Raw genomic sequence first — 12,363 nt, 5'->3', positions numbered from 1 at the left:
TCTGACGCTGTGTCTTGTTCAAGAGTGGTTTGACACAAGGAATGCTACAGCTGAAATCCATGTCTTGCATACGTCTGTGCGTGGTGTTTCTTGAAGCACTGACTCCAGCTGCAGTCCACTCTTTGTGAATCTCCCCCACATTTTTGAATGGGTTTTGTTTCACAATCCTCTCCAGGGTGCGGTTATCCCTATTGCTTGTAAACTTTTCTCTACCACATCTTTCCTTCCCTTCGCCTCTCTATTAATATGCTTGGACACAGAGCTCTGTGAACAGCCAGCTTCTTTAGCTATGACCTTTTGTGTCTTGCCCTCCTTGTGCAAGGTGTCAATGGTCGTCTTTTGGACAGCTTTCAAGTCAGCAGTCTTCCCCATGATTGTGTTGCCTACAGAATTAGACTGAGAGACCATTTAAAGGCCTTTGCAGGTGTTTTTGGTTAATTAGCTGATTAGAGTGTGGCACCAGGTGTCTTCAATATTGAACCTTTTCACAATATTCAAATTTTCTGAGATAATGAATTTGGGGTTTTCATTAGTTGTCAGTTATAATCATCAAAATTAAAAGAAATAAACACTTAAAATATATCAGTCTGTGTGGAATTAATGTATACATTATGCAAGTTTCACTTTTTGAATGGAATTACTGAACTAAATAAACTTTTTGATGATATTCAAATTTTATGACCAGCACCTGTAGTAGATGCATACTGAAACAAATATAATATACTTGTTCATAGTTGAGGCACACTTAAGTACAAGTTATATATTAAATAAACACTTAAGTAAATATTATATTAAACTGTGTCTAATAATTCTCATATTTCTTATCATTAGTACATTAGTTCATTAGTACGGGCGATCCCTTAGAGATAGGGTGAGAAGCTCGGTCACCCGGGAGTAGCTCAGAGTAGAGCCGCTGCTCCTCCACATCGAGAGGGGTCAGCTGAGGTGGCTTGGGCATCTGTTTCGGATGCCTCCGGAACGCCTTCCTGGGAAGGCGTTCCGGTCCCGTCCCACCGGGAGGAGACCCCGGGGAAGACCTAGGACACGCTGGAGGGACTATGTCTCCCGGCTGGCTTGGGAACGCCTCGGTGTCCCCCCGGAAGAGCTAGAGGAAGTGTCTGGGGAGAGGGAAGTCTGGGCATCCCTGCTTAGACTGCTGCCCCCGCGACCCGGCCCCGGATAAGCGGAAGAAGATGGATGGATGGAATACAGGAACAACACCAAATTCCTTTTCAGACCAGAGCCTTTCTGATGAAAGGCCGGTGCTGTTCTCTATCTCTATTTCTCTCACCGAAACTAATACATATTAACCTGTCTGTTATCATACATTACAATTTACATTTCATGTTTATTGAACGGAGTGCATTCATGGTTGACATCATAGGAAGTTCCTAACTTGAGAAGTTCAAAATGGGATCTAACATGGATGACATGTTTATTATGTTCTCACTTTTTTCCATCTACTCTACATTTTACAGATATCCACAAGAAGAAAGGTGAGTAATAACATAGACACACACACAAACACAAATAAACGTGACCACAGGTCAACACAAACAGTGGCGTAAGCAGTTAGAAATCAGCGGTTTTGTATAGTGGTCAAATAATGTAGAACCCGTATCAAATTGAGGGAGAAGTCCCCTAAGTTTATTGGAAAATTGCAGCACAGATGTCATTAGGTGAACGTTCCATTATCTTCTCACTGTAATGTTGGTTACAAGCTAGCCTATACATTAAGGGCGTTTCTAACTAGCAAATACCATGTTTTTAGAAGTCAACCCCCATGCCATATGGCCATCGTAAACATTGCTATGGTCATTACAACCTACAGAGAGATAATCAAAACAGAGATGTTTCTGTTGTTCTCATTATCTAGGCACATTCACTTCCAATGAAACGTACATTCATATTGCAATTGTTAATGCTCAGATTCCACAGTAGTGTTTTAGTGTCTCTAACCCAGATTATGCAAGCACTGTAAGAATTAGTTGAGATATTTGTTATCAATGTCTTCCTTTTACGCTACATTACAGATGACATCAGGAAATATATTTAGTTAACCATATAAATGGGGACATGTTGATATCCAAAACCAACATTTACATATCCTGACCCTACCCTTAATACCCCTAACCTGACCTCAATATCCTTTATGTCAAAAATAACTCACATCTCCAATGTCTAATCCTCTAATATGCTCAGAACCGGTACCGACACCATAATCCTGGTTTAGTGTGGCTATAAGCACTTTCTTACAGGGATCACTGTCATTATATGGCTACCTGTGGAATTTAATACAAATTTGTTCATTTTTATTTTCTTGAATCCAGGCACAGCAAACCAACACACAATTGGGCACAAAAAGATGACCTAATTATTGACGTTCATACCCAGACACTGCCATGTGGAAAATGATGGTCTATGTGTTTAATTTAAGTACAATACGTTTCCATGGTAGAATGTGAAAACAGAAAATCTTTTTTCACGTAGATAACCATTAGTTCACAGTGCTACCAGATCACATTAGTGGGTTGAGTGAAATATAACCCTCTGAAACTGCTTTCGCTCTAGAGTGAGGCACTGATATTTGCCTTAGTATCCTTTTAAAATGCACACAAATGCATGCACAGACAGACAGCTATTTACTATTACTTTTTTCTTTTAAACATCAATGTTTAATTAGTGATTGTTTATTGAATGGAATAATTATGAATTGTGTTTTTATATTTAATTTCACGCAAGTCTGTGTGACAAGATTAAAATCATTGTTGTATATTGTACTTCTACATACAGTGGATATAAAAACTCTACACAACCCTGTTAGAATGGCAGGTTTTTTTGATGTAAAAGAATTAGACAAAGACAACTCATGTCGGAACTTTTTCCACTTTTAATGTGACCTATAATGTGAACATGTCACGGCTTCGGGGGTTGAGAGGAGCAAGGAGGAACCGGAGAAGGCGTGATGGAATGAAGGTTTAATGTTTCTCAGCGAGAGAAATCAGTACAGGTATAACAAAGCGTTGAACAGCTCTTCCATTTAGTAGAGACAATTACACACAAAGACAGGGGGAGCAGAGGGAACATATATACCGGGGGAAACAGCGATGATGAGGAACAGGTGCACAAACGAGACACAGGTGAAATGTATGATGAAGACGGTGGCGTCAGAAAGCAGGTGACGTCGACCGCTGGGGCCCGCCCGCTGCAGGGGGAGGTGAACCAGCAGAGGTCGCAGTTGTCACAGTACCCCCCCCCTGACGCGCGGCCCCAGCCGCGCGACGACACCGGCCTCGGGGCCGACCCGGGGGGCGCGGAGCAGGGCGGTCCGGCCGACGCTGATGGAAGTCGCGGACAAGGACGGGAGCCAGGACGTCCTTCACCGGAACCCAGCTCCGCTCCTCCGGGCCGTACCCCTCCCACTCCACGAGGTACTGGAGGCCCCCCGCCCGGCGCCTCGAGTCGATGATGGAGCGGACAGAGTACGCCGGGGCCCCCTCGATGTCCAGAGGGGGAGGGGGCACCTCCCGCACCTCACACCCCTGGAGGGGACCATCCACCACCGGCCTGAGGAGAGACACATGAAACGAGGGGTTAATACGGTAGTCGGGGGGAAGGCGTAACCGATATGTTACCTCGTTGACTCTCCTCAGGACTTTAAAAGGCCCCACAAACCGCGGGGCCAGATTCCGGCAGGGCAGGCGGAGGGGCAGGTCCCTGGACGAGAGCCAGACCCGGTCGCCCGGCCGATACACCGGGGCCTCCCCGCGGTGGCGGTCTGCATAGGTCTTTTGACGGCGGACAGCGAGCCGGAGGCGGGATTGTACTGCCTCCCATGTGCCCGCTGCCCGCCGGAACCAGTCGTCCACCGCAGGGGTACCGGTCTGGCTCGGCGTCCACGGCGCCAGGACCGGCTGGTAGCCCAGGACGCACTGGAACGGCGTCACGCCCGTGGAGGAGTGGTGCAGAGAATTCAGTGCGTATTCTGCCCACGGCAGAAACTCTGCCCACTCCCCCGGCCGGTCCTGGCAGTAGGACCGGAGGAACCTACCCACTTCTTGATTGACCCGTTCCACCTGCCCGTTGGACTGGGGATGGTAGCCCGAGGTCAGGCTGACCGAGATCCCCAGGTGCTGCATAAATGCCTTCCACACCCTAGACGTGAATTGGGGACCCCGGTCAGACACGATGTCCTCGGGCACCCCATAGTGCCGGAAGACGTGTGTGAACAGGGCCTCCGCGGTCTGTAGGGCAGTAGGAAGGCCGGGCAGAGGCAAGAGGCGGCAGGACTTCGAGAACCGATCCACAACGACCAGGATGGTGGTATGGCCCTGGGAAGGGGGGAGATCCGTCAAGAAATCAACAGAAATGTGGGACCATGGCCGTTGTGGAATGGGCAAGGGGTGCAACTTGCCCACAGGTAGGTGCCGGGGTGCCTTACTCTGGGCACACACCGAGCAGGAAGAGACGTATACCCTCACGTCCTTGGCTAAAGTGGGCCACCAGTACTTACCGGCCAGGGCGCGCACTGTTGGCCCGATGCCAGGATGACCGGAGGAGGGAGATGTATGCGCCCAGTAGATGAGGCGGTCGCGGACAGACGCCGGCACATACGTACGGCCCTCAGGGCATGTGGGCGGAGAGGGCTCGTCGCGCTGCGCTCCGGCGATGTCCGCGTCCAGTTCCCATACCACCGGTGCCACGATGCATGACTCCGGGAGCACGGGAGCATCATCCACTGGCCTCTCCCCCGTGTCATGCTGGCGGGACAGCGCGTCAGCCCCGACGTTCTTACTCCCCGGCCTGTAGGTGAGAGTAAACACAAACCGGGTGAAGAACATAGCCCACCTTGCCTGGCGAGGGGTCAGCCTCCTCGCTGCCCGCATGTACTCCAGGTTCCGGTGGTCAGTCCAGACGAGGAAAGGGTGTTTAGCCCCCTCTAACCAGTGCCTCCACGCCGACAGAGCTCGAACCACGGCCAGCAGCTCACGATCACCAATGTCGTAGTTCCGCTCCGCCGCACTGAGCTTCTGGGAGAAGAAGGCACAGGGACGGAGCGTGTTACGACACCCCGTCCGTTGGGAGAGGATGGCACCGAGCCCACAATCGGACGCGTCCACCTCCACGATGAACTGGAGCGACGGGTCGGGATGGGCCAGGACCGGAGCGGTGGTGAAACGGTGTTTCAGTTCCACAAACGCCCGCTCCGCGTCCACGGTCCACCGCAACCGGGTCGCCCCCCCCTTCAGAAGGGAGGTGATCGGAGCCGCGACCTGGCTAAAGCCCCGGATAAACCTCCTATAGTAATTAGAGAAGCCTAAGAAACGTTGCACGTCCTTAACCGTGGTTGGGGTCGGCCAATTACGCACGGCGTCAATGTGAGGCTCCTCCATAGCCACACCTGTGCTGGAAAAGCGATATCCCAGGAAGGACACAGACGACTGGAAAAACAGACACTTCTCGGCTTTCACGTACAGGTCATGCTCCAGCAGTCGAGCCAGCACTCTGCGCACTAACGAGACATGTTTGGCGCGGGTGGCAGTGAATATCAAGATGTCATCAATATACACTACCACTCCTTCGCACAACAAGTCCCGGAATACGTCGTTGACGAATGACTGGAAGACTGAAGGAGCATTCATCAACCCGTACGGCATCACTAAATACTCGTAATGGCCAGACGTGGTACTAAAAGCGGTTTTCCACTCGTCTCCTTCCCGGATACGCACCAGGTTATAGGCACTCCTGAGGTCTAATTTAGTGAAAAAGCGGGCCCCGTGCATCCTCTCCACCTCCGCAGAGATCAAAGGGAGAGGGTAGCGGAACGGAATGGTGATCTTGTTCAGCGCCCGGTAATCGATGCACGGGCGCAAACCACCGTCCTTCTTTTTCACAAAAAAGAAACTCGAGGAGACCTGTGACTTGGAGGGCCTGATGTAGCCCTGTTCCAACGCTTCCGTAACGTAGGCGTTCATAGTCTCCGTTTCGGTGCGGGACAGTGGATACACGTGACCCTTCGGGAGTGCGGCTCCATCAACGAGGTCTATCGCACAATCCCCCAGCCGGTGTGGTGGCAACACAGCAGCCTTGGCTTTGGAGAAAACCGTAGCCAAGTCCCTGTATTCGGGGGGAATGGGCACGGCGGGCGCACTGTCTGGACTTTCCACCGAGGTCGAGCCAACGGAAACACCCAAACACCTACCCTGGCACTTCCGCGACCACCCCGACAGACGTCGACTAGACCAGGAGATGAAGGGGTCGTGTAGGGACAACCAGGGGAAACCTAAAACGACTGGGAACGTGGGTGAGTCGATGATGTGAAATGAAATGGTTTCGCTGTGTCGGCTGTCGGTAATCAGGAGGAGGGGAACAGTGCAACTCGTGACCAGACCTGACCCTAGTGGCCGGCTGTCTAAAGCTCTCACGGGCAGGGGGGTGGCGAGGACCTGGAGGGGTATGCGTGACCGCAGGGCAAAAGACCTATCCATGAAATTCCCAGCTGCGCCTGAGTCTACCAGCGCCTTACACCGGGAAATCAGCGGAAAGCCGGGGAACCTAACAGGAACAGTGCACATAGAGAGGGAAGAGGTTAGTGGCGAATGTGCATGTGCTACCTGGGGTGACGCGGAAGTGCCATGCCTGTCGCCTCTCGACTCAGGGAGGGAGGTGCGGTGTGGTGCAGTAGTACGGCCTCGTCGCCCCTTGGAGGCACTCCGCACCTGCCCTCCCCGACGTCTGCCCGGCAGTGCAGCCGTCCCCAATTCCATGGGGACGGCGGTGTCAGGTTGGCAGGGTGGAACGGACGGGCCTCTTCCGGGACGTCCTCGGGCAGCCAGCAGGTTGTCGAGACGGATGGACATGTCAACCAGCTGATCGAAGGAGAGGGACACGTCTCGACAAGCCAGCTCCCTCCGGACGTCCTCGCGAAGGCTGCAACGGTAATGGTCGATTTGAGCCCGTTCGTTCCACCCTGATCCCGCTGCCAGGGTCCGGAACTCCAGTGCGAACTCCTGCGCCGACCTCGTCCCCTGCCGTAGGTGGAACAGCCGTTCACCCGCCTCTCTTCCTTCGTGTGGATGGTCGAACACGGCTCGGAAGCGGCGGGTGAACTCGGCGTAGCTGCCCTGGGTGGGCTGCTCGGTGTTCCAGACGGCGGTGGCCCACTCCAGGGCTTTTCCGGACAGGCAGGAGACGAGCGAGGTGATCTTCTGTGCCTCGGTCGGCGCAGGGTGCATCGCCTGGAGCGCGATGTCCAGCTGTAGAAGGAATCCCTGGCAGCGGTCCGCCGCCCCGTCGAAATCCCTGGGTAAGGGGAGATGCAGTGCCCCCATGCTCGGCGGCACGGCAGGGGCAGGCGGAGAAACGGCCGGTGCTGCGGGGGTCTGCTGGCTCAGCTCTAGGCGCTGCACCGCTTTTAAGACATTGTCCATTGCAGCGCCTAGGCTGGCCAGCATCGTTGAATGTACCTGGACCGCCTCCGCAACACCGACCTCGCCTGTGGCTCCCGTGGGCTCCATATCCTTGCTGTTGTATATTTGGTGTGTAATTCTGTCACGGCTTCGGGGGTTGAGAGGAGCAAGGAGGAACCGGAGAAGGCGTGATGGAATGAAGGTTTAATGTTTCTCAGCGAGAGAAATCAGTACAGGTATAACAAAGCGTTGAACAGCTCTTCCATTTAGTAGAGACAATTACACACAAAGACAGGGGGAGCAGAGGGAACATATATACCGGGGGAAACAGCGATGATGAGGAACAGGTGCACAAACGAGACACAGGTGAAATGTATGATGAAGACGGTGGCGTCAGAAAGCAGGTGACGTCGACCGCTGGGGCCCGCCCGCTGCAGGGGGAGGTGAACCAGCAGAGGTCGCAGTTGTCACAGAACAATTCAATTGAAAAACAAACTTAAATCTTTGAGGGGGAAAAATGAAAAACTCACAATACCCTGGTTGAATAACTGTGCACACCCTTAAACTAATACTTTGTTGAAGCACCTTTTGATTTTATTACAGCACTCAGTGTTTTTGGGTAGGAGTCTATTAGCATGGCACATCTTGACGTGGCAATACTTGCCCACTCTTCTTTGCAAAAGCACTCCAAATCTGTCAGATTGCTTCAGATCACCCCACAGATGTTCAATTGGATTCAGGTCTGGGCTCTGGCTGGGCCATTCCAAAACGTTAATCTTCTTCTGCTGAAGCCATGTTTTTGTGGATTTGGATGTGAGCTTTGGGTCGTGGTTGTGCTGAAATGTGAACTTCATCTTCAGCTTTCTAATGGACGCCTGAAGGTTTTGTGCCAAAATTGCCTGGTATGCCAATCTCCAAACTCTCCACCATGGCCAAGACCAAAGAGCTTTCCAAGGATGTCAGGGACAAGATTGTAGACCTACACAAGGCTGGAATGGGCTACAAGACCAGCAGCTTGGTGAGAAGGTGACAACAGTTGGCGCGATTATTCACAAATGGAAGAAACACAAAAGAACTGTCAATCTCCCTCGGTCTGGGGCTCCTTGCAAGATCTCACCTCATGGAGTTGCAATGATCATGAGAACGGTGAGGAATCAGCCCAGAACTACACAGGAGGACAATGTCAATGATCTCAAAGCAGCTGGGACCATAGTCACCAAGAAAACAATTGGTAACACACTACGCCGTGAAGGACTGAAATCCTGCAGCGCCTGCAAGGTCCCTCAGCTCAAGAAAGGACATGTACAGGCCGGACTGAATTTTGCCAATGAACATCTGAAGCATTCAGAAGAGAACTGATTAAAAGTGCTGCGGTCAGGTGAGACCAAAATCGAGCTCTTTGGCATCAACTCTACTCGCCGTGTTTGGAGGTGGAAGAATGCTGCCTATGACCCCAAGAACACCATCCCCACTGTCAAACATGGCAGTGGAAAATTATGCTTTGGGGATGTTTTTCTGCTAAGGGGACAGGACAACTTCACCACATCAAAGGGACGGTGGACGGGGCCATGTACCTTCAAATTGTGGGTGAGAACCTCCTTCCCTCAGCCAGGGCATTGAAGATTGGTCATTATGGGTATTCCAGCACGACAATGACCCAAAACTCATGGCCAAGGCAACAAAGGAGTGGCTCAAGAAGAAGCACATTAAGGTCCTGGAGTGGCCTAGCCAGTCTCCAGACCATAATCCCATAGAAAATCTGTGGAGGGAGCTGAAGGTTTGAGTTGCGAAAAACATCAGCCTTGAAACCATAATGACTTGGAGAAAATCTGCAAAGAGGTGTTGGACAAAATCCCTCCTGTGATGTTTGCAAACCTGATGGCGAATCACAGAGGTCAGAAATGTCTGACCTCTGTGATTGCCAACAAGGGTTTTGCCACCAAGTACTAAGTTATGTTTTGCAGAGAGGTCGAATAATTATTTCACTCATTAAAAATGCAAATAAAACTACCATAACCATCACTACCATCAGTGTTCAAATAAAACTACCATTACCATTTCTTTGTCACTGGGCAAAGGTACAAAATCAGCAGGGGATCAACTCATGTTTTCCCTCACTTTATACAGTAGTTTATAAAATCCTTCATCATTATGCTACAAACTTTTATAACTAACAGATTATTTCTTTATATTTCAGATTTTGAAGTCATCAGAAGACATGCAGGTCAGTGTGTTTCTCTCCACCAGAGTTACTATGTGACTGTATTTATACTGACCTCTGGACCATCTGGTCTAAAGTCATAAATACTCTACAATACAGAGTATTAACCTGTCTTAAATATCATTTATTTACCTAAATGTCAAGTAAGGATACATCATGTATTATTAACTTAATTGGTTCTCACTGATGATCTTACTCCTGCTAAATGTTCTGTTATCGCTACCTAAACAACACATGAACCACTAATACTGGATGTTCTGTTATCTCTACTTAAACCACACATGAAACACTAATACTGGATGTTCTCTTATCTCTACTTAAACCACACATGAACCACTAATACTGGATGTTCTGTTATCTCTACCTAAACCACACATGAACCACTATTACTCAATGTACTCTTATCTCTACCTAAACCACACATGAACCACTAATACTGGATGTTCTGTTATCTCTACCTAAACCACACATGAACCACTAATACTGGATGTTCTGTTATCTCTACCTAAACCACACATGAACCACTAATACTGGATGTTCTGTTATCTCTACCTAAACCACACATGAACCACTAATACTGGATGTTCTGTTATCTCTACCTAAACCACACATGAACCACTAATACTGGATGTTCTGTTATCTCTACCTAAACCACACATGAACCACTAATACTGGAAGACTCATGTGTCGGAGATCAACACAGTAAATGTTGTCCTCCACTTGTATTTTCTCTACTGATGTTGATGTCATGATGTCATTGTATTTATCATAGTGTTTCTTTCCACAGTGGATGTGACTCTAGACCCTGATACTGCACATCCCTCCCTCATCCTGTCTGAGGACATTAAACAAGTGAGCTTGGGAGACACAAAACAGGATCTCCCTGACAACCCAAAAAGGTTTAATCAGGTACCTTATGTCCTGGGTAGGGAGTGCTTCTCATTAGGGAAATTCTACTTTGAGGTTAAAGTGATGGGCAAAAACAGATGGACTTTAGGAGTGGCCAGAGATTCCATCAACAGGAAGGGGGAGATTACAGAGAGACCTAAGGATGGATACTGGAATGTGGGGCTGAGGTATGGGACTTATAAGGCTCTCAATGTTCACCCTGTCACCCTTCCCATTATAGAGAAGCCCCATAAGGTGGGGGTGTTTGTGGATTATGAGGAGGGACAGGTCTCCTTCTTCAATGTGGACGCCAGGTGTCATATCTACTCGTTCACTGACCAAGCCTTCAGTGGGAAACTCTATCCAATCTTCAGCCCTGGTTTTATTTATGATTCTGAAAACTCAGCTCCACTGGTAATCTGTCCTGTAGATTGTAGTTTCTCACATCCAGGTCTGTAGATAGCCACAGGTCAATTGAGAAATGCATAAAGTAATAGTGAATAAAGTAATAGTAAATTATGTCTAGTAAACCTGCCCAGTGCTCCATCTTCACAAAACCCTACATTTTGTCAGCTAATGACATAACACTGGTATAATTGGGGCCTTGTCTGATCTGTCTATCAAAAATATCGGTAACACTTTACAATAAGGATACAGTAATAATGATTATTAAATGCATTAATTGACATGGATTCATGACTTGTTAATGCATCTATAAAGCCTTGATTATGTGTGCGTGTTAATAAACATATTAACTAAGTATTACTTAACTGTTGGAACACATATCAAAAAACATTAACTAATACATGAAAACATAGTGTAAACTAATAGTTACTTAATGCATCTACAAATAATGAACTGTGTGTGGTTGTGTCAATAAACATGTTACCAAATGAATAGGTAACTAATAAAAGACATGTTAAAAAACATCTATCAATAAATCAATATATTGCAATCCAAATCTTAATTGATGCAATTTATCATTGGTGTGCATGTGTTAATAAACATGAATATATCTAGCTAACTGTTGAATGGCCCAATAGCAAACATGAATTCATACATGAATTTAAATGATTTCATGATGAAATAATGCAACTACAGATTTATGATTTGGTGTCCTTCATCATAGCGAAAACAATTACATGTTTATTATTGAACATAATCAGTTCAAATGAAATCATTTCTTAGAAGGCAACATATAGAATAACCCTAATTCCTTTAACAAACAACACCTTTCCACCAACTACTGTCATTTGTTTCTGAATACTGTCCAGTCACAGAAGCCAGGCTTTTGTCCTTTGTGAACATTACCTTACTTGTTACTCAGTGACCTGTTTCTTACTTACTTGCTTTTTCTTGTGTCCATCATGAACAATAATAGCTGTTGTCAATCCTCTGTATTATTTCTTCTTGATATGCCATGAAGTTCAAGAACTCATGTGTTACACTCCTAATGTATTGCTTAATTATCACATATATAATTCTGCTGTTTCAAGAATCTGTTATATATATACTTTAAACATGCTTGAATGTTCTCACAAAAAAATGCATTTCATTAACTCCAAAGTAATATTACCCAACTGTCTGATGCTTTTTATAGTATTTTGTGCAAAAATGCAGATCTCATTTATTCATGCTAATGACTGTAAAGTAGAAATGTATTGTATTTAAAATGTGTCTGTAATGCTTAACTCATCTATTTCTTAGTTATCTTCTAGTTTATTAATGCTTTTAGATGATTATGAACGGTTACATACTGATAATTAATAATTAGTTAAGGTAATGTGTTATCCTTATTGTTAAGTCATGACTATTCATTTGTTTATTAATTGCTGAATAGAGCTT

The 12,363-nt window shown here is 47.6% G+C and overlaps 1 protein-coding gene across 1 annotated transcript; it reads left to right on the top strand.

Annotated features, from left to right (window-relative positions):
- The first annotated feature begins 9,287 nt into the window (after window positions 1-9,287).
- LOC117594522 (zinc finger protein RFP-like) lies at window positions 9,288-10,977 on the top strand. The gene is made up of 3 exons (XM_034292387.1): window positions 9,288-9,303; window positions 9,607-9,633; window positions 10,418-10,977. The coding sequence occupies exons 1-3, from the start codon at window positions 9,288-9,290 to the stop codon at window positions 10,975-10,977; spliced, it is 603 nt and encodes a 200-aa protein (XP_034148278.1).
- The last annotated feature ends 1,386 nt before the right edge of the window (window positions 10,978-12,363 follow it).

The sequence above is a fragment of the Esox lucius genome, chromosome 5, assembly GCF_011004845.1.
Source record: "Esox lucius isolate fEsoLuc1 chromosome 5, fEsoLuc1.pri, whole genome shotgun sequence".
Lineage (NCBI taxonomy): Eukaryota > Metazoa > Chordata > Actinopteri > Esociformes > Esocidae > Esox > Esox lucius.
Note: the sequence above shows the minus strand (reverse complement) of the source record. Positions and strands in the feature narration are given on the sequence as shown.